The 27,426-nt window shown below is 38.7% G+C and overlaps 1 protein-coding gene across 1 annotated transcript in view; it reads right to left on the bottom strand.

Annotated features, from left to right (window-relative positions):
* The window catches only part of PRXL2A (peroxiredoxin like 2A), an 86,707-nt gene that overhangs the window by 8,540 nt on the left and 50,741 nt on the right, over positions 1 to 27,426 (bottom strand). Inside the window, exons 3-5 of the mRNA XM_053692065.1 lie at positions 22,239 to 22,330; positions 10,260 to 10,400; positions 6,872 to 7,036 (exon numbers count right to left, since the gene is read on the bottom strand). Coding sequence (XP_053548040.1) covers positions 6,872 to 7,036; positions 10,260 to 10,400; positions 22,239 to 22,330 — 398 coding nt within the window. The remainder of the gene's footprint in view (positions 1 to 6,871; positions 7,037 to 10,259; positions 10,401 to 22,238; positions 22,331 to 27,426) is intronic.

Raw genomic sequence — 27,426 nt, 5'->3', positions numbered from 1 at the left:
TGAAGAAACAGTTATGTTAATGTAAAGTTTTAGTCTGAAGTTTAGATTTGTAACACTCATTATGTGGATGTTATTTAAAATATAGAAAACTATTATTGATTCTCTTTTTATCCGATTAGTCGATTTATCGAAAAAATAATCGGCCGATTAATCGAAAAAATAATCGGCCGATTAATCGATTATGAAAATAATCGTTAGTTGCAGCCCTAATATATATATATATATTATACACACACACACACACATCCCAACACACCAAGGACCATTTATATTAGTGAAGTGGATAATATGCAGTGGTTGTTACAGAATTTTCACAAACTCCCAACTGATATTTTAAAGAAAATATTAAATTATTCCATAACACAAACACACTGTGGCAGCGATCATGCTTAAAGGGAAGTAACCACCCTGAAATTACAAGACATTTCTGTTGTGTTGCTATAGAATAACATTTCAGCCAAATCTTAAAAAGGGACAGTCTAGACCAAAATAAACTTTCATGATTTAGATAGGGCATGTAATTTTATACAATTTTCCAATTTACTTTTATCACCAATTTTGCTTTGTTCTCTTGGTATTCTTAGTTGAAAGCTTAACCTAGGAGGTTCATATGCTAATTTCTTAGACCTTGAAGGCCACCTCTTTTCAGAATGCATTTTAACAGTTTTTCACCACTAGAGGGTGTTAGTTCATGTATTTCATATAGATAACACTGTGCTCGTGCACGTGAAGTTATCTGGCAGCAGGCACTGATTGGCTAAACTGCAAGTCTGTCAAAAGAACTGAAATAAAGGGGCAGTTTGCAGAGGCTTAGATACAAGGTAATCACAGAGGTTAAAAGTATATTAATATTACTGTGTTGCTTATGCAAAACTGGGGAATGGGTAATAAAGGGATTATCTATCTTTTAAAACAATAAAAATTCTGGTGGAGACTGACAAATTAACATCCTTTTTACTGCAGTTATTTTTCAATAAACAAACTCCACCCACCATTTGCCTTATTTGGTCCACATACAAAAAGGCGTTACAGTCATAAAGTTAGTGTAAAGAGAATTGTTTTGTAGTTGTTATCTGAAAAAGCCAATTAGAGACATATATGTAGCAGAGTTAGCCTTGAGAAGTCAGCAGGTACATTTCAAGGTCTCAGAGTTAGAAACTGCTTTATTTTCAGAGCTAAATTACATGACAAGGAGGCAAAATAAGTAATGAAAATATATTGCAACGTTGTTTCATCACACAGAACTAAAGATTTTATTTAAAAAATAGTAAGATGTTTACTGTCCCTTTAATTCCTTTTTAAATCCCCCCCCAACTTCTTTACAAATAACTCAGCCCTAAAGCAAGCAAGAAAAGCAACAATAATAAAAAAAAATGTTGTATAAAATCAATACAAAAAAATAATTATTTCTCAAAATAGGAGATTGCCGACAAGAACGGCCGATGCGCTGAGTCCCTGCCTGAGCCTCTCTAGCTGCTGTCTTGTGTTAGTTTCTTTTGCAGGTCATTAATCTTATTAACACAAAGTCACCGGCAGGATAAAAAGGCTGAGCTGCGCCCTGATGACTGCAGTAACATCTGTCAATCCTTAAAGGGACATGAAACCCACATTTTTTCCTTTCATGATTTTGATAGAGAATACAAATTTTAAAAAAAGTTTTCAATTTACTCCTAAAATCAAATTTGCTTCATACTCGTGTTATTCTTTGTTGAAGAGATACCTAGATAGTTAGTGTGCATGCCTGAAGCACTACATGACAGGAAATAGTGCTGCTATATAGTGCTCTTGCTAATGTATAACATTAGTACTACATGACAGGAAATAGTGCTGCCATCTATTGCTCTTGCTAATGTATGACATTAGTACTACATGACAGGAAATAGTGCTGCCATCTAGTGCTCTTGCTAATGTATAACATTTGTACTACATGACAGGAAATAGTGCTGCCATCTAGTGCTCTTGCTAATGTATGACATTAGTACTACATGACAGGAAATAGTGCTGCCATCTAGTGCTCTTGCTAATGTATAACATTAGTACTACATGACAGGAAATAGTGCTGCCATCTAGTGTTCTTGCTAATGTATAAGATTAGTACTACATAACAGGAAATAGTGCTGCCATCTAGTGCTCTTGCTAATGTATAAGATTAGTACTACATGACAGGAAATAGTGCTGCCATCTAGTGCTCTTGCTAATGTATGACATTAGTACTACATGACAGGAAATAGTGCTGCCATCTAGTGCTCTTGCTAATGTATAACATTAGTACTACATGACAGGAAATAGTGCTGCCATCTAGTGTTCTTGCTAATGTATAAGATTAGTACTACATAACAGGAAATAGTGCTGCCATCTAGTGCTCTTGCTAATGTATAAGATTAGTACTACATGACAGGAAATAGTGCTGCCATCTAGTGCTCTTGCTAATGTATAACATTTGTACTACATGACAGGAAATAGTGCTGCCATCTAGTGCTCTTGCTAATGTATAACATTAGTACTACATGACAGGAAATAGTGCTGCCATCTAGTGATCTTGCTAATGTATAACATTAGTACTACATGACAGGAAATAGTGCTGCCATCTAGTGCTCCTGCTAATGTATAAGGTTAGTACTACATGACAGGAAATAGTGCTGCCATCTAGTGCTCTTGCTAATGTATAACATTAGTACTACATGACAGGAAATAGTGCTGCCATCTAGTGCTCTTGCTAATGTATAACATTAGTACTACATGACAGGAAATAATGCTGCCATCTAGGGCTCTTGTTAATGTATAACATTAGTACTACATGACAGGAAATAGTGTTGCTATCTAGTGCTCTTGCTAATGCATAACATTAGTACTACATGACAGGGAATAGTGCTGCCATCTAGTGCTCTTGCTAATGTATAAGATTAGTACTACATGACAGGAAGTAGTGCTGCCATCTAGTGCTCTTGCTAATGTATAACATTAGTATTACATAACAGGAAATAGTGCTGCCATCTAGTGCTCTTGCTAATGTATAACATTAGTACTACATAACAGGAAATAGTGCTGCTATCTAGTGCTCTTGCTAATGCATAACATTAGTACTACATGACAGGAAATAGTGCTGCCATCTAGTGCTCTTGCTAATGTATAACATTAGTACTTCATGACAGGAAATAGTGCTGCCATCTAGTGCTCTTGCTAATGTATAAGATTAGTACTACATGACAGGAAATAGTGCTGCCCTCTAGTGCTCTTGCTAATGTATAACATTAGTATTACATGACAGGAAATAGTGCTGCCATCTAGTGCTCTTGCTAATGTATAACATTAGTACTACATAACAGGAAATAGTGCTGCCATCTAGTGCTATTGCTAATGTATAACATTAGTACTACATAACCGGAAATAGTGCTGCCATCTAGGGCTCTTGTTAATGTGTAACATTAGTACTACATGACAGGAAATAGTGCTGCTATCTAGTGCTCTTGCTAATGCATAACATTAGTACTACATGACAGGAAATAGTGCTGCCATCTAGTGCTCTTGCTAATGTATAAGATTAGTACTACATGACAGGAAGTAGTGCTGCCATCTAGTGCTCTTGCTAATGTATAACATTGTTGCAAAACTGCTACCATATAGTGCTGTAGACATGTGCACACTTCTGAGCTTACCTCCCTGCTATTCAACAAAGGATAACAATAAGAACAAAGAACATTTCATATTTCAAAGTAAATTGGAAAGTTGTTTAAAATTATATGTTCCACACGAATCATGAAAGTAAATTTTTGGGGTTTAATGCCCCTTTAAAGAAAGCTAAAACTCCCTAAATATTTTATTCCCCATAAAATGCTTAATTATGTGTGGGGAAAGTATTTAAATGTTCTTTATTTACTGTGCATCAGTCTCAAATGGAAATCACGAGATTGTGCAAAAGATCGCAAGATTTCAATTATGGGATCGGGTCTGGGGGCGTCCCTAAGACGCTAGAAACGCCCTCCAGACCACAATCAAATCCTGCAAGCCTAGTAGGCTTCAGGACAGCCATTTGCAATGACGTTGTATTCCGTCATAACGGCTTTAAAGCCCAGTGTCGTGACGGAATACGGCATAACGGCATTAAAAGGTTAACTTGAAAAATTGTGTTTTGTCCATTATTACCAGAGAGGCTGGGTTACACCCCTGCAAGAGTCAAACCATGACCCTGTAATTAATCTAAAAAGTGACTGCTTGATCCCAGAGAAAATCATCAATACACAACTGGGAGCTAGATGAACACATTGGTAAACCAATGATAAGTGGTATATATGTACAGCCATCAATTAGCAGCTAGCTCCCAGCTCCTGAGCCTACCTAGGTATGCTTTTCAACAAGCAAATTAGATATCAGAAGTAAATTAAAAAGTTGTTTAAAATCATATGCTCTATCTGAATCATAAAATACACTTTTTGAGTTTCATGTCCCTTTAAGCAAGATGGACAGTCAGGTTATAATCCTTCCCTTTACAGACTCTAAAATACTGAATTTATCCAGTGAAAATCTCAGTTTATAAAATGTTAGGAGTGGACTTCTGTCGTGCAGCACCTACCCTCTGCAACACTCTCCCTCATGCTGTCAGGCTTTGCCCTAATCTGTCTTCCTTTAAATGCTCCCTGAAGACTTTTCTGTTCAGAGACGCCGAGCACCCAACTCAATAATAAAATCATTTCACTTCCTCATCTAATGCTGCATTAACATCTTTCTCAAACTTGCAGTCCTCACCTCGACCATTCTAGATTGTAAATTCCCACAGGAATAGGGCCCTCTATTCCTCCTGTATGCGTTTCTAAATTGTGTCCTGTCTCTTACAAGTTTTATATCATTGTTTTATTTAAATGAATTGTATCCATGGACAGCGCTGCGGAATATGTTGGAGCTTCATAAATAAAGTATAATAATAAATAATAATAATAATAATAATAATGTGTTTATATGGTAAATACGGTTTAAATCTTTTTATTTCTTTAAAGGGACAGCCAAGTAAAAATTAAACTTTCATGATTCAGACAGGGCATGTAATTTTAAACAACTTACCAATGTACGTTTATCATCAATTTTGCTTTGTTCTCTTGGTATTTTTAGTTGAAAGCTAAACCTAGGAGGCTCATATGCTAATTTCATAGCCCTTAAAGGCCGCCTGTTATCTGAATGCATTTTTTTTCACAACTAGAAGGCGTTAGTTCATGTGTACCATATAGATAGAGTCAGCACTTGTTGGCTAAAATACAAGTCTGTCAAAAGAACTGAAATAAGGAGGCAGTTTGCAGAGGGTTAGATACAAGGTAATCACAGAGGTAAAAAGTATATTAATATAACTGTTGGTTATGCAAAACTGGGGAATGCGTAATAAAGGGATTATCAATCTTTTAAACAATAAAAATTCTGGTGTAGACTGTGCCTTCAAATAGGATCAGACAACACAATGTTTTGTGGGGTATACACCTCAGCAAACAATATTCAGTTAGTGGTCGGATTTGTTATAAACAGTCAATAATCTAATCATTTAAAAAGGTAGGACGTGTGTTGTCAGGAACATGGAGAAACCTGGATAACATCTCATATTTTGATCTGGGAATTACTGCTATTTGTTCAAGATAACAACTGATAAACATTTTGAAAAAAATCTGCTGGTTTTAAATTATTGACATTACTATTCATACCAGCTGATTAAGAAAAAAGTGGAATTTCTGGGCAATATAAGTAATGTCTAGAATACATGGTTCAGGGTCAGTTCCATCCTGGTTGTTTTTAGCTTGTTCTTGGGTGGTTGGGACATTAATCTTTTGAGTTAATTATTTGATTGTTTTGGTGATAAAATAAGGTTCTTCATCAGTGTTATTTGTGGTAGTGTCTGGTTTGCATTCAGATCCAGATTCCTCAGTATCTGACGCCTCAGGATTGCATCATATTTTTGTCATTTTTATGGATAAGGAAACACATTCCAAATCTTAGTATCCTTTGTTAAAGGATACACCTAGGTGAGCTCAGGAGTGTGCACGTGTCATTAGCCATCCGGTGGCAGTGTTTTCAAAAAGGTTTAAAGCAATGTTATATATATATATAGTTGCAAATATTGCTGCCCTAGAGTGCTAAAGACATGTGTATGCTCCTAAGCTCCTATCAGCCTACCTAGGTTTATGCTCTGATTCATGAATGTTTAATTTTGACTTTATGGCACTTTTAAGAGCAGCTGCACTTGCCCCAGGTGATATGTTTTGTGTGCTGGTGTTCTTAGTTTGGTTTATCTATTACTAAACATTTTGAGCTATATCACACACACATCCTTCTAATATATTCTTACATTTTTTACTTTCTATATGTGCCCTTCAATAGAAAATTAATATTCTTTATTTAAAAGTCTCAGATTTGTTGGCCAGTCTCTTGACATCCACTTGGCTAACAAAGCATGGCCAAGTGTATGTAAATTCAAAATTATTTCAACTAATCTTAACCTTTATCTTCTTTGGAATGTGGTTGAAATTACTAAACTTAATTAACGTGCATTACAAACTAAATCTAATGAGTATGATGTTCCTAGGTAACATTTAATATCATGTACAGTGCTGGTTTATGGACACATTTCAGCTGTGTATGTAGAGCTAACAGATTTGTAATATTGGGAGATTAATGACAATACTAGATGTTTGTAGCTCAACTGGGCTTATGAAAAAATATTTATGTATACAAATTATACTTTAATAAAGTTACTTTTCAATCCTTTTTATAAATAGTTGCATTTGTACAGGCTACCATTTAATATCATTACATGCTACAAACTATCTTACACATTGAGACTGATGAAGAAGCAATTATTAAATTAGTCATATTATAAAGGTGCACAATGAGTTACCTGTTTTCCTGAGCCAATGACAAACACGCCACCTAAGATCAATCCTTCTCCTTCCAAGTTTCCCTCAAAACCATCTTTCCAGGCCCGACGGAAGTTCTGCCAGACACCCAGTCGTATCAAACCCAAAAACATCATCTTTCTCTTCTGTGGTCCATAGAAGCGTTTCTGCAAAGGTGTTAAAGACGAAAATTAAAATGTATTTTCGTGTTTACAGAGTATAAAGAAGCAGCAACGCAGTGAAAGAAAATCACCCAAAGCATGCTGGGTTACATGTAAAGAGCATTACAATCTAATCACCCTTCAGTAGTTTGTGGTATAGTCAAATATGAACTATTTTATACTTATAATTAACACTCTGACATCAGGGGTGTATTTTGGCCTAGACAAACAAGGCACTTGCCTAGGGCAGCACATTGGGAGGGGGCAGCACTTTTGAGTCTCTGTTGGGAGCAGCAGGTGACTTAACTAGTGCTAAGTGTGTGTGTGTGTGTGTGTATGTGTGTGTGTATGTGTGTGTGTATATATATATATATATATATATATATATATATATATTTTTTTTATTATTATTTTGTTTTATTAAAAGAAATATATATCTTAATTTGTGCCTTGAACTGAGAAATATGGTTGGGGAGGAAGTTCTACTTATTTTTCTTAGTGGCGTTTACACCAGGGAGGGTTTGCCAAACTCGATCACAGTGGTGTTTGTACCTGACAAGATACGTTGCATTGGATGTGAGACCTCATCTTACTTCATGACACAGTATTTGGAGTCTTGCCTAGGTCAGCGTGTACCAGAGTGAGAGTAAGCTGGATGGCTCTAAGAGGTTCAGCCTGCTTTTTCGGCACTTCTAATTTGCACCTTCACTTGTGAGTATGGCATGGTTATATTACTGTGATTTCTGCTACAGTGACATACTTCACCATTGGGGCGCCCTCTTATTTATATTTTTCAGACTGAAGCCGCCCGGATCATCTCCAATAACTTCTGGACTGTGATTATAGTAATTGGCGCACCCAGTATAAAAGGGATTACGCCTTTGAGTAATGTATTAAATTGTGCATGTAAGGCCTGCCTTGCATATCATGAAGGCAATGACCTTGTGCTTTAGCCTTTCACTACTCATGCGCTTGGGAACTACAGCTCCCTACCTTCCACACTGCAGTAGGGGAAGGACAGTGCACTTCATGACTGGGTGGAGGACAGAAATCAGTGCCCTCATTTCTAGAAAACAAAAGTAATGTGCTGCACTTTCCTAAAATATAAAAACTTCTCTAACAAAACAGTTGAAAAATATAAATTGTTTGATATACACTTCTGAGGAGGGGTGAATTTCTGGGCTGACTGAGCAGAATCATATACAGACTCCATAACGCTCATTCAACTGGTTATACAGTATATTCAGATCATGCTAAAATAATCAAAGAGCAGCAGAATTAAAAGGGACACAGTGTTAAAATGTTCTGTATAATTCATATGAAAGAACAGCAGTTAAAGGACCACTCAATGCAGCACAATTACATAATTAACAAGTACATAATAAAAAAACAATGCAATAACACCTACTCTGAATTTCAAATAACCAGTAGATTTATTTCTGACAAATTAATTTTTTCTCCCATTTTCCGGCCCCCTGTATCATGTGACAGACATCAGCCAATCACAGACTAGTATACGTATACCCTATGAGCTTGTGCACATTCTCAGTAGGATCTTGTTCCCCAAAAAGTGTGAATATATATATTTATATTTGATAATGGAAGTAAATTGGAAAATGTCTTAAAATTGCTGCTCTGACTCATAAAAGTTTATTTTGACTTGAGTGTCCCTTTAAACATGGCGCCCAGTCAATGAGCCTTTGTCCAACCCTACCCAGATCCCCCATGGCCTCATACACAAAAGTCAGCTCCCAGAACCCCCCAGGAAGGGTTGGGAGATATGAAGCTTTATTATTTTCAATTAAAAACAGCTTTTACCGCATATTTTTCACAGGCAAAAAAAAATAAAAATCATAATCTTGTTAAAATAGTGCCCGTTCCAATTGACACATTTCTATACTACGCACAAAAGTAAAACCCACTTCAACAGGCAGAAAACAACTTTTAAAGGTTTATGCGTAGCAAGCCAACCCCCAAGGCATCTCATCTCCAAGTTATACAAAATACTCATCTCGGGGGGAAGAGCATAGCCTACCATCATTTGCGCACACATGGCATAAGGAGTTAGGGCATACAATAGACAGAGAGGACTGGTACAATATTTTTAAGAGAAGCAAAAAGGCATCTGTATCCACCAGGATACAGGAAATGCACTATAAATTCCTGAGCCGATAGTACCTCACCCCACATAGACTGAGGAAAATCTATCCAACAATGAATGGGGAGTGCTGGAGGGGTTGCGGAGAGGAGGGAACATTAATGCATGTTTAGTGGTCCTGCCCTGGGATTATGTCCTTCTGGGATGAGGTATACACCGAAATGGGTAACGTCCTTCAATTAGCTATCCCACTTAACCCAAACCACCTGCTATACCACGACCTCCCCAAAACGGAAGGGGAAGCAAGATATCACTTGCTGTTTCTAATGCTGGGTGCAGCTAAGGGGCTGGTGCCTAAGCTCTGGAAGATGACTTGTGCGCCTACTTTGCAGAAATGGAGGGCCAGGGTTGGGGGATTTGCTCCGGCTGGAGCGCTTCCACTACAGGAAAACAGGGTAAATTACAACACATTAACTCATGCAACTAGCATGGTACGGCAAGGGTTTTTGATCACGTAAATAACACTCAGGGCCTAGTGCACTGGAGCTTCTGACTCCACTATGCCTTCTCCCCCTTACCATAAAGTGGTTAACCTCCCGACCCCCTCACCCCCCCTTTTTCTTTCTCTCTCCCAATCCCCCTCCTAGACACCACCCTGCACTCCCCCTCTTCTGTCCTTATACCTATCCCCCCTTTTTACTTTCCCGCTGTCCTTTATGGCAATACCAGTAATGCGTTGTTGTTGAAATATAAAATTAATGTATAACAAGCTCAAGCTGGTAGGCCCACAACCCACCTATAAAATTGAATTACCCTTTGTATTATTGGACTGTTATCCTTATATTAACCAAGAACTTTAGCTGTATGATACGGCAGAACTACTACAGAGTTTATGTGCCAAATCATTTGTTATGTATTCTTCTGCCTTGATGTATTATGCAAATTCTTACAATAAAGCTTATTTAAAAAAAAAAAAAAAAGTGCCCGTTCATATGAACAAAAAAAATAAAAAATAAGTACAGTGCAGCTCTGTAGTTTTACAATCTCCTTTTTGTCCCCAGTAAATAAAAGCTCAAAACAAAAACAATAACTATGCGAGGCATTTATTATGGCTGTGACGTTGTCAAGTACCGATTTATCAAGAAATATCTCTCCTTTGAAGTAGGGTTGGAAATTTGCAACTTCGGAGCCAATGTTCTCTTTAACCACCGCGTAGAGAGGGACCCCCAGCTCGTCTAATTGAGATTTAATAGTGGACAATCCTGAGGCCTCCTGCAATTAAAAGCACAGATAATCATTATCAAATACAGCTTAAAGGACCATTAAATACAGTAGAACTGCATAATCAACAAATGCATAATAAAGACAATGCAAGAACAAACATTTTAAAGGGACAGCAAATTTGCTTTGTTCTCTTAGTGTTCTTTGTTGAAAGCTAAACCTAGTTAGGCTCATATGCTAATTTCTAAGCCCTTGAACGTTGCCTCTTATCTCAGCGCATTTTGACAGTTTTTCACAGCTAGACAGTGCTAGTTCATGCGTACCATATAGACAACACTGTGTACACTCCTGTCAGCACTGATTGGCTAAAATACAAGTCTGTAAAAAGAGCTAAGATAAGGGGGGGCAGTCTGTAGAGGCTTAGATACAAGGTAATCACAGAGATAAAAAGTGTATTAATATAACCATGTTAGTTATGGAAAACTGGGGATTGGGTAATAAAGGGATTATCTATCTTTCTCTTGTTAAGTGTATCCAGTCCACGGATCATCCATTACTTATGGGATATTAACTCCTCCCCAACAGGAAATGCAAGAGGATTCACCCAGCAGAGCTGCTATATAGCTCCTCCCCTAACTGCCATTCCCAGTCATTCTCTTGCACCCAACGACTAGATAGGATGTGTGAGAGGACTATGGTGATTATATTTAGTTTTATACCTTCAATCAAAAGTTTGTTATTTTATAATAGCACCGGAGTGTGTTATTCCTTCTCTGGTAGAATTTGAAGAAGAATCTACCTGAGTTTTTACTATGATTTTAGCCGGCGTAGTTAAGATCATATTGCTGTTTCTCGGCCATCTGAGGAGAGGTAAACTTCAGATCAGGGGACAGCGGGCAGATTAATCTGCAAAGAGGTATGTAGCAGCTTATTATTTTCTGACAATGGAATTGATGAGAAAATTCTGCCATACCGATATAATGTAAACTCAGCCTTAAATGCAGTAGCAGCAACTGGTATCAGGCTGTCATGTATGTATATTTTACACTTCAGTATTCTGGGGAATGGCACTTCACTGGAATTATACTGTATGCATAAAACTTTAGCCTAATTTGCAGGGACTGGCAACAGGCTCTTTAATAACACTTAATTTATGTTAAACGTTTTTTGCTGGCATGTAAAATCGTTTCATTTTCTGAGGTACTGGGTGAATAAAATGTTTTGGGCATTATTTTTTCCACTTGGCAGTTGTTTTATTTAATTTATGACAGTTTACTGATCTCTCTCACTGTTGTGTGTGAGGGGGAGGTCAAAAAATTCAGTCAGAAGCTCACTGTATTTCCTGCATGATCCGGTTCATCTCTACAGAACTCAGGGGTCTTCAAAACTTGTTTTGAGGGAGGTAATCATTCACAGCAGAGCTGTGAGATTGTAGTTGACTGTGATAAAAAACGTTTATTTCTGTAACTTTTTTTTCTGCTATCAGGGTTAGTTATCCTTCGCTAATGGGAACAAGCCTTTGCTAAAATTGTGTTTTTTACAAAGATTTGATGCTATAACCTTTCAGTTTATTAACTTTCAACTGTCATAACTCTTTCTGTGCTTCTTATAGGCACAGTACGTTTTCATATTATAGTAAATTACTTGAAAAGTATTTCCAAGTTGCTAGTTTATTTGCTAGTGTGTTAAACATGTCTGATTCAGAGGAAGACATCTGTGCTATATGTGCTAATGCCAAAGTGGAGCCCAATAGAAATTTATGTACTAACTGTATTGATGCTACTTTAAATAAAAGTCAATCTGTACAAATTGAACACATTTCACCAAACAACGAGGGGAGAGTTATGCCGACTAACTCGCCTCACGTGTCAGTACCTGCATCTCCCGCTCGGGGGGTGCGTGATATTGTGGCGCCGAGTACATCTGGGCGGCCATTACAAATCACATTACAGGATATGGCTACTGTTATGACTGAAGTTTTGGCTAAATTACCAGAACTAAGAGGTAAGCGTGATCACTCTGGGGTGAGAACAGAGTGCGCTGATAATGTTAGGGCCATGTCAGATACTGCGTCACAACTTGCAGAACATGAGGACGGAGAGCTTCATTCTGCGGCTGACGGTTCTGATCCAAACAGATTGGATTCAGATATTTCAAATTTTAAATTTAAGCTGGAAAACCTCCGTGTATTATTAGGGGAGGTGTTAGCGGCTCTGAATGATTGTAACACAGTTGCAATACCAGAAAAAATGTGTAGGTTGGATAAATATTTTGCGGTACCGTCGAGTACTGACGTTTTTCCTATACCTAAGAGACTTACTGAAATTGTTACTAAGGAGTGGGATAGACCCGGTGTGCCGTTCTCACCCCCTCCGATATTTAGAAAGATGTTTCCAATAGACACCACCACACGGGACTTATGGCAAACGATCCCTAAGGTGGAGGGAGCAGTTTCTACTTTAGCTAAGCGTACCACTATCCCGGTGGAGGATAGCTGTGCCTTTTCAGATCCAATGGATAAAAAGTTAGAGGGTTACCTTAAGAAAATGTTTGTTCAACAAGGTTTTATATTGCAACCCCTTGCATGCATTGCGCCTGTCACGGCTGCAGCAGCATTTTGGTTTGAGTCTCTGGAAGGGACACTTGAATCAGCTCCATTAGATGAGATTACACACAGGCTTAAAGCTCTTAAGTTAGCTAACTCATTTATTTCAGATGCCGTAGTACATTTAACTAAGCTTACGGCTAAGAATTCCGGATTCGCCATTCAGGCGCGCAGAGCACTGTGGCTAAAATCCTGGTCAGCTGACGTTACTTCTAAGTCTAAATTTCTTAATATACCTTTCAAAGGGCAGACCTTATTCGGGCCCGGATTGAAAGAAATTATCGCTGACATTACAGGAGGTAAAGGCCATGCCCTGCCTCAAGACAGAGCCAAACCTAAGGCTAGACAATCTAATTTTCGTTCCTTTCGGAATTTCAATGCAGGAGCAGCATCAACTTCCTCTGCTCCAAAACAAGAAGGATCTGTTGCTCGCTACAGACAAGGCTGGAGACCTAACCAGTCCTGGAACAAGGGCAAGCAGGCCAGGAAACCTGCTGGTGCCCCTAAAACAGCATGAATTGAGGGCCCCCGATCCGGGAACGGATCTAGTGGGGGGCAGACTTTCTCTCTTCGCCCAGGCTTGGGCAAGAGATGTCAGGATCCCTGGGCGCTAGAGATAATATCTCAGGGATACCTTCTGGACTTCAAATACTCTCCCCCAAGAGAGAGATTTCATCTGTCAAGGTTGTCAACAAACCAAATAAAGAAAGAGGCGTTTCTACACTGCGTACAAGAGCTTTTATTAATGGGAGTAATCCATCCAGTTCCACGGTCGGAACAGGGACAAGGGTTTTACTCAAATCTGTTTGTGGTTCCCAAAAAAGAGGGAACTTTCAGGCCAATCCTGGATTTAAAGATCCTAAACAAATTCCTAAGAGTTCCATCGTTCAAAATGGAGACTATTCGGACAATTTTACCCATGATCCAAAAGGGTCAGTACATGACCACAGTGGATTTAAAGGATGCTTACCTTCACATACCGATTCACAAAGATCATTACCGGTATCTAAGGTTTGCCTTTCTAGACAGGCATTACCAGTTTGTAGCTCTTCCATTCGGATTGGCTACGGCTCCGAGAATCTTCACAAAGGTTCTGGGTGCTCTTCTGGCGGTACTAAGACCGCGAGGAATTGCGGTAGCTCCATACCTAGACGACATTCTGATACAAGCTTCAAGCTTTCAAACTGCCAAGTCTCATACAGAGTTAGTACTGGCATTTCTAAGGTCGCATGGATGGAAGGTGAACGAAAAGAAGAGTTCTCTCTTTCCACTCACAAGAGTTCCCTTCTTGGGGACTCTTATAGATTCTGTAGAAATGAAGATTTACCTGACAGAAGACAGGTTAACAAAGCTTCAAAATGCATGCCGTGTCCTTCATTCCATTCAACACCCGTCAGTAGCTCAATGCATGGAGGTGATCGGCTTAATGGTAGCAGCAATGGACATAGTACCCTTTGCACGCCTACATCTCAGACCGCTGCAATTGTGCATGCTAAGTCAGTGGAATGGGGATTACTCAGACTTGTCCCCTACTCTGAATCTGGATCAAGAGACCAGGGATCCGGGAGCGGTTCTGATAGATGCTTTGACAGCACCTTGGACCTTCGGGATGGCTTATGTGTTTCCACCCTTCCCGATGCTTCCTCGATTGATTGCCAGAATCAAACAGGAGAGAGCATCAGTGATTCTAATAGCGCCTGCATGGCCACGCAGGACTTGGTATGCAGATCTAGTGGACATGTCATCCTGTCCACCTTGGTCGCTACCTCTGAAACAGGACCTTCTGATCCAGGGTCCCTTCAAACATCAAAATCTAATTTCTCTGAAGCTGACTGCTTGGAAATTGAACGCTTGATTTTATCAAAACGTGGTTTTTCTGAGTCAGTTATTGATACCTTAATACAGGCTAGGAAGCCTGTTACCAGAAAGATTTACCATAAGATATGGCGCAAATACTTATATTGGTGCGAATCCAAGAGTTACTCATGGAGTAAGGTTAGGATTCCGAGGATATTGTCTTTTCTACAAGAAGGTTTAGAAAAGGGTTTATCCGCTAGTTCCTTAAAGGGACAGATTTCAGCTCTGTCCATTCTTTTACACAAACGTCTGTCAGAAGTTCCGGACGTTCAAGCTTTTTGTCAGGCTTTAGCTAGGATCAAGCCTGTGTTTAAAACTGTTGCTCCACCATGGAGTTTGAACTTAGTTCTTAATGTTTTACAGGGGGTTCCGTTTGAACCCCTTCATTCCATTGATATCAAGTTGTTATCTTGGAAAGTTCTGTTTTTAATGGCGATTTCCTCGGCTCGAAGAGTCTCTGAGTTATCTGCCTTACATTGTGATTCTCCTTATCTGATTTTTCATTCAGACAAGGTAGTTCTGCGTACTAAACCTGGGTTCCTACCTAAGGTGGTCACTAACAGGAATATCAATCAAGAGATTGTGGTTCCATCTTTGTGTCCTAATCCTTCTTCGAAAAAGGAACGTCTGCTACACAATCTAGATGTAGTCCGTGCCCTGAAATTTTATCTACAGGCAACTAAGGATTTTCGACAAACGTCTTCCCTGTTTGTCGTTTATTCTGGTCAGAGGAGAGGTCAAAAAGCTTCGGCTACCTCTCTCTCCTTTTGGCTTCGTAGCATAATACGGTTAGCCTATGAGACTGCTGGACAGCAGCCTCCTGAAAGAATTACAGCACATTCTACTAGAGCTGTGGCTTCCACTTGGGCCTTTAAGAATGAGGCTTCTGTTGAACAGATTTGCAAGGCTGCAACTTGGTCTTCTCTTCATACTTTTTCCAAATTTTACAAATTTGACACTTTTGCTTCTTCGGAGGCTGTTTTTGGGAGAAAGGTTCTTCAGGCAGTGGTTCCTTCCGTATAAAGAGCCTGCCTGTCCCTCCCGTCATCCGTGTACTTTAGCTTTGGTATCCCATAAGTAATGGATGATCCGTGGACTGGATACACTTAACAAGAGAAAACATAATTTATGCTTACCTGATAAATTTATTTCTCTTGTAGTGTATCCAGTCCACGGCCCGCCCTGTCACTTTAAGGCAGGTAATTTTTCCATTAAACTACAGTCACCACTGCACCCTATGGTTTTCCTTTCTCTGCATGTTTTCGGTCGAATGACTGGTAATGGCAGTTAGGGGAGGAGCTATATAGCAGCTCTGCTGGGTGAATCCTCTTGCATTTCCTGTTGGGGAGGAGTTAATATCCCATAAGTAATGGATGATCCGTGGACTGGATACACTACAAGAGAAATACATTTATCAGGTAAGCATAAATTATGTTTTTTTTAAAGCAGACTGTCCCTTTAAAAGTTACATGTGACAGTCATCAGCCAATCACAAAACACATAAACGTATATACTGTGATCTCCCGCCCATGCTCAGTAGGAACTGGTGCATCAGAAAGTGTGAAAATAAAAAGATTACTTCCATTATCAAAATGTGCACAAATTGAAAAGTTTGTGCACAATAAAGTACTTGGAAAATCCAGAGTGCGCCAGCTCTTTATTGGACTTAGTTTTATTTATTTATTGTCATTGAATTAAAAACATCTCACTACTTACTGCAGTGCTTTATATACACGCAACAAGCCAGAGAATTACCATTAATACCATACTGGGGCGTGATCCGATATACGGCGTAGGTTTCGGCGCAAGCGTGGAAACCTGCGCTGCCCGTAATTTCACCTCGCACATCAGGATATTACATATATTTCCCCGGCATTTCCTAAGTGCCGTAAGTCGGATAAACTAGCAATGTCCAGAAATAAGCGTAAATACAAATTTCTGTAGTCGCCAGTAACTTACGGCACTTTAGAAACTGCCAGCGCCTAAGAAAAGTAACAAAAACTTTAAATCTCCTGTAAATGTCTAACACGCCTCCCAAAAATAAGCCCGACACGTATACCCCTATATCCACAAACCCCCCCTCTCACTCCTAATAAAAAAAATGTATTAACCCCTAGACCGACAACCCCCCACAACGCAATAAGCCTAATTATTAACCCCTAAACCGCCATAGCCCACACCGCAATAAACCTATTCTAGTATTAACCACTAAACCGCCATAGCCCACATAGCCTATTAAATCTATTAACCCCTAATCTGCCGCCGCCAACGTCGCCACCACTATAATAAAGTTATTAACCCCTAAACCTAAGTCTAACCCTAACACCCCCCCTAACTTAATTATTATTTAAATAAATCTAAATAATATTACTATTATTAACTAAAGTATTCCTATTTAAAACTAAATACTTACCTATAAAATAAACACTAAGATAGCTACAATATAATTAATAATTACATTGCAGCTATTTTAGGATTTATTTTTATTTTACAGGCAACTTTGTATTTATTTTAACTAGGTATAATAGCTATTAAATAGTTAATAACTATTTAATAGCTACCTAGTTAAAATAATTACAAATATACCTGTAAAATAAAACCTAACCTAAGTTACAATTACACCTAACTCTACACTATCATTCAATAAATTAAATACATTAACTACAATTAACTAAAATTAAATACAATTAAAGGGACACTGAACCCAATTTTTTTTCTTTTGCGATTCGGATAGAGCATGCAATTTTAAGCAACTTTCTAATTTACTCCTATTATCAAATGGTCTTCATTCTCTTGTTATTTTTATTTGAAAAGCAAGAATGTAAGTTTAGATGCCGGCCCATTTTTGATGAACAACCTGGGTTATCCTTGCCGATTGGTGGATACATTCATCCACCAATAAACAAGTGCTGTCCAGGGTCCTGCACTTTCTATTTCAAATAATGATAGCAAGAGAATGAAGAAAAATTGATTATAGGAGTAAATTAGAAAGTTGCTTAAAATTGCATGCTCTATCTGAATCATGAAAGAACAAATTTGGGTTCAGTATCCTTTAAATAAAATAAACTATAGTACAAAAAAAACCCAAAAAAACCCCCACTAAATTACAGAAAATAAAAAATAAAAATTACAAGAAGTTTAAACTAATTACACCTAATCTAAGCCCCCTAATAAAATAAAAAAGCCCCCCAAAATAATAAAATGTTCTACCCTATACAAAATTACAAATAGCCCTTAAAAGGGCTTTTTGCGGGGCATTGCCCCAAAGTCATCAGCTCTTTTACCTGTAAAAAAAGAAATACACCCCCCCAACATTACAACCCACCACCCACACACCCCTACTCTAAAACCCACCCAATCCCCCTTAATAAAACCTAACACTACCCCCTTAAAGATCACCCTACCTTGAGCCGTCTTCACCCAGCCGGGCACAAGTGGTCATCTGATCGGGGCAGAAGAGGACATCCAGACCGGCAGAAGTCTTCATCCTATCCGGGCAGAAGAGGACATCCGGACCGGCAGACGTCTTCATCCAAGCGGCATCTTCTATCTTCTTCCATCCGACGAGGAGCGGCTCCATCTTGAAGACATCCGACACGGAGCATCCTTCCAGCATGACGACTACTCGACGAATGACAGTACCTTTAAATGACGTCATCCAAGATGGCGTCCCTTGAATTCCGATTGGCTGATAGGATTCTATCAGCCAATCGAAATTAAGGTAGGAAAAATCCGATTGGCTGATTTAATCAGCCAATCGGATTGAAGTTCAATCCGATTGGCTGATTGGATCGGCCAATAGGATTGACCTTGCATTTTATTGGCTGATCCAATCAGCCAATCTGATTTTTCCTACCTTAATTTCGATTGGCTGATAGAATCCTATCAGCCAATCGGAATTCAAGGGACGCCATCTTGGATGGCGTCATTTAAAGGAACTGTCATTCGTCGAGTAGTCGTCGTGCTGGAAGGATACTCCGCGTTTGATGTCTTCAAGATGGAGCCGCTCCTCATCGGATGGAAAAAGATAGAAGATGCCACTTGGATGAAGACGTCTGCCGGTCTGGATGTCCTCTTCTGCCCGGATAGGATGAAGACTTCTGCCGGTCTGGATGTCCTCTTCTGCCCCGATCGGATGACCACTTGTGCCCGGCTGGGTGAAGACGGCTCAAGGTAGGGTGATCTTTAAGGGGGTAGTGTTAGGTTTTATTAAGGGGGGATTGGGTGGGTTTTAGAGTAGGGCAGTTCGGGTGTTGGGTTGTAATGTTGGGGGGGTGTATTTCTTTTTTTACAGGTAAAAGAGCTGATTACTTTGGGGCAATGCCCCGCAAAAAGCCCTTTAAAGGGCTATTTGTAATTTAGTATAGGGTAGGGCATTTTATTATTTTGGGGGGCTTTTTTATTTTATTAGGGGGCTTAGATTAGGTGTAATTAGTTTAAACTTCTTGTATTTTTTTTTCCTGTAATTTAGTGTTTGTTTTTGTACTATAGTTTATTTTATTTAATTGTAGCTAATTGTAGTTAATTCATTTAATTAATTGAATGATAGTGTAGTGTTAGGTGTAATTGTAACTTAGGTTAGGTTTTATTTTACAGGTATATTTGTAATTATTTTAACTAGGTAGCTATTAAATAGTTATTAACTATTTAATAGCTATTATACATAGTTAAAATAAATACAAAGTTGCCTGTAAAATAAAAATAAATCCTAAAATAGCTACAATGTAATTATTAATTATATTGTAGCTATCTTAGGGTTTATTTTATAAGTAAGTATTTAGTTTTAAATAGGAATACTTTAATACATTTAATAGGCTATGTGGGCTACGGTGTGGGCTATGGCGGTTTAGGGGTTAATACAGTTTATTAGTTATTGCGGTGGGGGATTGCGGTTGACAGGTAGATAGACATTGCGCATGCGTTAGGTGTTAGTTTATTTTTGCAGGCATTTTAGGGAGTTACGGTGCTCCCATACTCAGCGCAAGGCCTGCTACGGCTGCTTTTTATGGCGAAGTGAAAATGGAGTAAGATTTCTGCATTTTCACCACATAAGGCCTTGTGCTGGATATTGGATACCGATTTACGACGAGGTCCCATGTTAGCTTATGGGAGTAAAAATTGCTAATGACGGGTGAAATATACGTGCCGCATTTATATGCAGCGCTGTATATAGGATACCAAAAACGCGCAAAACCGGCATTGCTGGCGTTTGCGGGCGACGCTCTATATGTAATGGAGGCCTAGAAGTGTAATATGTTCAATGCAACATTTGGGAGCATTCTCTGGTGTTTATTCTACAGTACAAATTCAGTGCTGTATAAAAGCAATCTGCTGTTATACAAAACTAAACCCTTTCTTTATAAATAGAAATTCCCATGAGTTTTCTCTATTTCCACTACATATCTATAGCTTAAAATGCAAATCCCTACACATTATTATGTTGTATTGTTTGCATAATCTGCAGGTTTAGGTAACCGCTAGAGAAGCTTATAAGCTTTGAGGTTCTTATAACTGTAGTGATATAAAATAGCATTGGTGTTGTGTATAGTTTTGTAAAACTGTTAATAAAAACAGGTGCTCCTGGGGCATTTTAAAGGAACACACACTACAAATTAAATCAATAAAAAATATAAACGGATAAATAAAATGGTTATTCTAATTCAGATGCTCCCAAAACCATGAAACTGTGCCTGATATCCCAATAAAACCATAACATGATAGTGAATAAATTTATTAGTAGCCATGTTTTTTTGTAGGACTCACTGCCCTCAGGGCTGCAGTCCTCTGAATTATTTGATTATTAACCATGAGTGGGATAGGTTCAAAACATTAAAAAGGTACACAAAACCCAAATATTTTCTTTTATGATTCATATAAAACATACATTTTTCAACAACTTTCCAATTGACTTCTATTGTTAATTTTGCTTCATTCTCTTGGTATCCTTTGTTGAAGGAGCAGATATGCACTACTGGGAGCTAGCTGAACACATTGGTAAGCCAATAACAAGAGGCACATATATGTGCAGCCACTAATCAGCAGCTAGTTCCCAGCTCCTGAGCCTACCTTGGTATGCTTTTTAATAAATATACCAAAAGAAGCAATATAGATTACAGAAGTAAATTAGAAAGATGTTTAAAATGGAATCATGAAGTGAAAAATTGGGGTTTCATGTTCTTTTAAAGGCACAGGCACACAGCTGTGCAGACACACGCATGTACATACATATGCACAAAACCATACACACTCAGACACATCCTCCTATCTGTGCTGATATAATGAATACTTGGCTCCTTACTATGTGTTTATTTCTAAGTTTCTACCATTTATTAGGATTGGGAATGTGTTGACAGATAAATAGATATTAGCATATATTTGCTTCAATTAATAAAATAAATAGTATTTGTTCATTCATCGCTCACAGCTGATAACACTAAGGGGACAATTTATCAAGGGCCGAATGGCCCCTGATGTCCCTGTTTCCACGCAAGCCTTCAGGTTCGCCGGAAACAGAAGTTATGAACCACTGCTCCTTTACTGGTCCGCTGCGGACATCTATCCGCCCGATCCTATACGATCACGTTGATTGACACCCCCTGCTAGGGGCCAATTGGCCACAAACCTGCAGGGGGCGGCATTGCACAAGCAGTTCACCAGAACTGCGTTTGCAATGTTAAATGCCGACAGCGTATGCTGTCCGCATTCAGCGATGTCTGGCGGACATGATATGCTACAGCAAATCATGTCTGCCAGACATTGGTAAATCGGCCCCTTAGTCTCCTATTTAACAAGCACAGGGACAAGGTTCCCAGCAAGGGAAAGTGTCCGTTTGTATTCCAACTTGTGAGAAAGCATCTGCCAGCTGTATTTAACACTGCACAAGTAAATGCTTGTGTAACCCCTTCCCCTGCGTTTGCACAACTAATCGCATGAAAGCAGGGCTTAGCAATCATCCCAGACAAATCAAACTTAAAGGGATAGGAAAGTCAACATTAAACATGCATGATTAAGATACAGAATGTCATATTAAAACACTTTTAAATTCAATATTAACACATTTACTTTCTTCTTTTGGTATCCTTTTTTGAAGAACATAGTCTACACTACTGGGACCTAGCTGGTGATTAGTGACTACAAATATTTGTCTCCTGTCATTGACTCACCAGATGTGTTCAGCTAGCTCCCAGTAATGCATTGCTGATCTGGAGCGGAATTAGGTGCTTATTCTATTTTCAGGGGTTAAACACAGAGTTATGTTAAAGCATTTTATTATTGCACTGTTGCTGGTCTATATTAAGGAGGCTATTTTTTAACTTGTGGCTAAGCTGCAAAGTTACATCCGCAGATTGATAAATGGAGCCCTTAATTTTTTTGGCAGAATATTATAACAGGGTGTTCAGTTGTTTTAATTGAGTTTTTGGTTTTACCTCTCGGCAAAGAAAGCACCCAGGTCTCCGAACCGCCATAATAACAGCTCCATGCTTCTTCCACAAATCACTGGCTTTGAATGTCCTTGGTTCTGTAGAATAAACAGAAAATAATTGTCTGTACAGATTGTGCATTATTGCCTTTGTACATAATTATCAGCTTTTGTTGCCAGACAGAGTGGAGATGCACTGTACCCACACTCATAGCCAGAAAGGTCACCATATGCCTTCAAAGAAAATCTTATAAACAACAAGTGTGTGTGTGTGAGAATATATATATATATATATATATATATATATATATATATATATATATATATATATATATATATATATATCCACATAATAAAGCAGGCACTCTCCGTTTTAATTTTATCGTTTAATGGTAAACGTTTTCGGGGTCTCCCCCGTCCTCAGACCACTTACAGATATCTGATAATACACAACTTAAATAGCTACTCACCCTCACCGTGTCAAATCGCCAACAGACTCCCAGCTTCCGTGTCGCGCAACTGCGCATGCGCGCCCGGAACTAAGGAGAGCCGACAAGGACCAACCACCCACTGCTAAAAGCAAAAGTGAAAATCAACATCACACACAATAATGCAGCAGTGTAGACCGCTAACTGCATATAGTACCATACTGCAGAGAAATATTATTACCCTATACTCGGCATATTGAAATATACACAGACCTATCCTCAAGCCTTGTTTACACCTTATTACTTCAAATGTTAAGTATACACCTGTTACCATTCTGCCATAAAGGGGATATTATTATATTTTTATACGGTTATATTTACACAGTTATATTTACATATTTACACAGAAGGGACATCCGTGTTAGGTTGCATTATTCATCCTGTATTACACTCCTGCCCCTAACTGAACAATTGGCCCAATATCTCTTTAACCAACTTAAAGGTGTTGGACCCCTGTGTATATTACTTAACCACAAAGCACCCCACCGTGTCACCTTTTTTTTAAAATATTTAACAGTCATCCTCAGTTACACTGATGTTTAGCTAACAGTGGGGAACCCAGTCAAAAAGATAGTGAGCTGGATTGCAATTTAATTGCATGTATTTAATCCAGTCATGGACATACCCCAACATAATATCTTAAGCTCACATCTAACTATGACGGTGGCAGTAGGCATACATCCACTACAAGTCTTACAAAAAACATTGGTAATCCAAATGGACATTCAGCCCCTTTGGGTACATAGTCTCCAGGTTAAAAATCCACTGAGACTCTCGTTGTAGTAGACGCCTGCCCCTGTCACCCCCCCTAGGGTTACGTGGAACGTGATCTATGATAATATACCGAAGGTCAGATACAGCATGACCACTGGTACAGAAGTGGCGAGCCACCGGTTGATCTGAATCCCCATCCTTGATTGCCAGCCGAATCGCTGACCGGTGGTTCGCCATCCTCGTCCTGAGATCATCCTGGGTCTTACCCACGTAAAATTTACCACACGGACAGTGTAGTAAGTAAACAATATACGTGGTTGTGCAGGTCACCCTGTGCAAGATTTTATATTTTTTATTAGACCATGGATGTTGAAACGTGCTGCTCTGGGTTAACCCACCACAGGTAGTGCAACCACTGCAACGGAAGCAACCTTTTTTCGTGGTTTTTAACCATGTACTAGGCATATAGCTGTCACTGTTGTCGGGCCTCAAGAGCATATCTTTCAGTGATCTTCCACGTTTGAACCCAACCAAAGGTGACACACAGGAAGCAAAAGGTAGTGTTTTTTCACTCTCCAAAATGTCCCAATGTTCCCTCAAGATATTGGAGAACTGTAGCTTCTCAGGTGAGAAGATGGTGGTAAAGATCATCTTCTTCTCCTCACTCTTATCCCTCTCCATCTTTATAAGTGCCTCTTCCTGTGTAAGCCCCGTCGCTTCAATCAGTGATTCGTCAAGATGTTTAGAACCATACCCACGGTCCATGAATTTTTTGTACATTTCCTGTAGTTGCTGTTCCTTCCTTTGCTGGTTACTGTTGTTGCGTACCACTCGCTTAAACTGTGATCTTGCCAATGATTTTTTCAAACTGGGAGGATGGCAGCTTGTAGCATCCAATAGTGAGTTCCTGTCAGTTTCCTTATAGTATAAGGTTGTGCTGATACCTAAAAAAAAAAAAAGGTGACACGGTGGGGTGCTTTGTGGTTAAGTAATATACACAGGGGTCCAACACCTTTAAGTTGGTTAAAGAGATATTGGGCCAATTGTTCAGTTAGGGGCAGGAGTGTAATACAGGATGAATAATGCAACCTAACACGGATGTCCCTTCTGTGTAAATATGTAAATATAACTGTGTAAATATAACCGTATAAAAATATAATAATATCCCCTTTATGGCAGAATGGTAACAGGTGTATACTTAACATTTGAAGTAATAAGGTGTAAACAAGGCTTGAGGATAGGTCTGTGTATATTTCAATATGCCGAGTATAGGGTAATAATATTTCTCTGCAGTATGGTACTATATGCAGTTAGCGGTCTACACTGCTGCATTATTGTGTGTGATGTTGATTTTCACTTTTGCTTTTAGCAGTGGGTGGTTGGTCCTTGTCGGCTCTCCTTAGTTCCGGGTGCGCATGCGCAGTTGCGCGACACGGAAGCTGGGAGTCTGTTGGCGATTTGACACGGTGAGGGTGAGTAGCTATTTAAGTTGTGTATTATCAGATATCTGTAAGTGGTCTGAGGACGGGGGAGACCCCGAAAACGTTTACCATTAAACGATAAAATTAAAACGGAGAGTGCCTGCTTTATTATGTGGATATTTGTTTGCTTGCAAGTGCACCCCGGCAGCTGAATATAAAAAAAGTGTGCTGGTTCCCTGCTTCTGGTGGTATATATATATATATATATATATATATATATATACACACACATACATATATACATATACATACATTATATATATATATATATATATATATATATATATATATATACACACACGCATATATACACACACAGGTCTATAATTAGCATGCACTCATTGGATTTATGAAAAATAGTGCATTATTTGCACACAAAGGAATCTGACGTTTTGGGGATCTCACCCCTTTATAAGCCTAAGTGAGTAGTCTGATGAGAAGAGTAGTCAAATGCAACTCTTGCTTGAATGGATATATACTGAGGTAGACGTGTCTGAAAACATGTGTGCCCTCTTGAGAGTACCACAGTATGCTCTCATGGAAAGGCACTGTGTACAAAAAAAAAAAAAAAAAAAAAAAAAAAAAAAGTTCACATTTATTCCTATATAAATCATGAGTTTGATTTGGACTCACTATCTTCCTCTATTAAATTTTAATAAAATAGTTTTACATAATAAGCACTCACAACTTTTTTTTTTTTTTTTTTAATATTTGTTTTTTCTATATATTTTTTCTGCTTTGGCAATTGTAGTGGGTTTGCTTACTGTTTGCACAAATATATATATATATATATATATACATACACATTAATACTATATCATAGCAGTGGTATACTAATTTGTGCTAATTTAAATAAATATAAGCAGCAATGTATTTTTTTATAAAAGCAAAACAGCCTTATTAATAAATACAATTATTATATATACAAATTAAGTTCAAGTGTTTTTTCTATTCTTTACAAGAACTAAAAAAAGGGAACATTGAAAAAATAAAGCCTTTGCCTAATTTAAAATAATCACAGAGCTAGATAAGTGACTTTAAATCCAAAAGTCTGCTCTCCCTTTAAAAAAAAAGTTTGTAAACAAACAAATGGGTTAGTTTTATTAGAATATATATATATATATATATATATATATACACACATACACACACACACACACACATATACATACACACACATATACACCATAATTTATGCAAGAATTTACCTGAAAAATTAATTTCTTTCATATTGGCAAGAGTCCATGAGCTAGTGACATATGGGATATACAATCCTACCAGGAGGGGCAAAGTTTCCAAAACCTCAAAATGCCTATAAATACACCCCTCACCACACCCATAATTCCGTTTAAAAGAAAATGTAAGCAGGATGATAACACCAAGGAAGTGTCAGCGCATCCACTGCTTCTGCATGAACATCCCTGGACCTGGACAGGTATCTGGGAAGTTTCTTGTTTAGATGAGAGGCCATCAGATCTATCTCTGGAAGACCCCACATCTGAACAATCTGAGAAAACACATCTGGATGGAGGGACCACTCCCCTGGATGTAAAGTCTGATGGCTGAGATAATCCGCCTCCCAATTGTCTACACCTGGGATATGCACCGCAGAGATTAAACAGGAGCTGGATTCCGCCCAAGCAAGTATCCAAGATACTTCTTTCATAGCTTGGGGACTGTGAGTCCCACCCTGATGATTGACATATGCCACAGTTATGATATAGTCTGTCTGAAAACAAATGGACGGTTCTCTCTTCAACAGAGGCCAAAACTGAAGAGCTCTGAGAATTGCACTGATTTTCTAAAATATTGATGGGTAATCTCGCCTCTTGAGATTTCCAAACCCCTTGCGCTGTCAGAGATCCCCAAACAGCTCCCCAACCTGAAAGTCTTGCATCTGTAGTGATCACAGTCCAGGTTGGCCGAACAAAGGAAGCCCCTTGAACTAAACGCTGGTGATTTAACCACCACGTCAGAGAGTGTCGAACATTGGGATTTAAGGATATTAATTGTGATATCTTTGTATAATCCCTGCACCATTTATTCAGCATACAATGCTGGAGATGTCTCATGTGAAAACGAGCAAAAGGAATCACGTCCAATGCTGCAGTCATGATGCCTAAAACTTCCATGCACATAGCCACTGAAGGGAATGACTGAGACTGAAGGTGCCGACAGGCTGTAACCAATTTCAGACGTCTCTTGTGTCTGTTAGAGACAGAGTCATGGACACTGAATCTATCTGGAAACCTAAAAAGGTGACCTTTGTCTGAGGAAACAAGAAACTTTTTGGTATAATTGATCCTCCAACCATGTCTTTGAAGAAACAACACTAGTTGATTCGTGTGAGATTCTGCAGAACGTAAAGACTGAGCTAGTACCAAGATATCGTCCAAATAAGGAAACACCGCAATACCCTGCTGGTAAAGGATACAATTTTTTAAACCTTGAAGAAGGAATAAAAGGAGTACCTGGCTTATTCCATTCCTTAGAAATCATATCAGAAATAGCA

This window comes from Bombina bombina, chromosome 9 (genome assembly GCF_027579735.1).
Source record: "Bombina bombina isolate aBomBom1 chromosome 9, aBomBom1.pri, whole genome shotgun sequence".
NCBI lineage: Eukaryota > Metazoa > Chordata > Amphibia > Anura > Bombinatoridae > Bombina > Bombina bombina.
The sequence above is the reverse complement of the archived record's forward strand: the minus strand, read 5'-3'. Positions and strand labels throughout refer to the sequence as shown.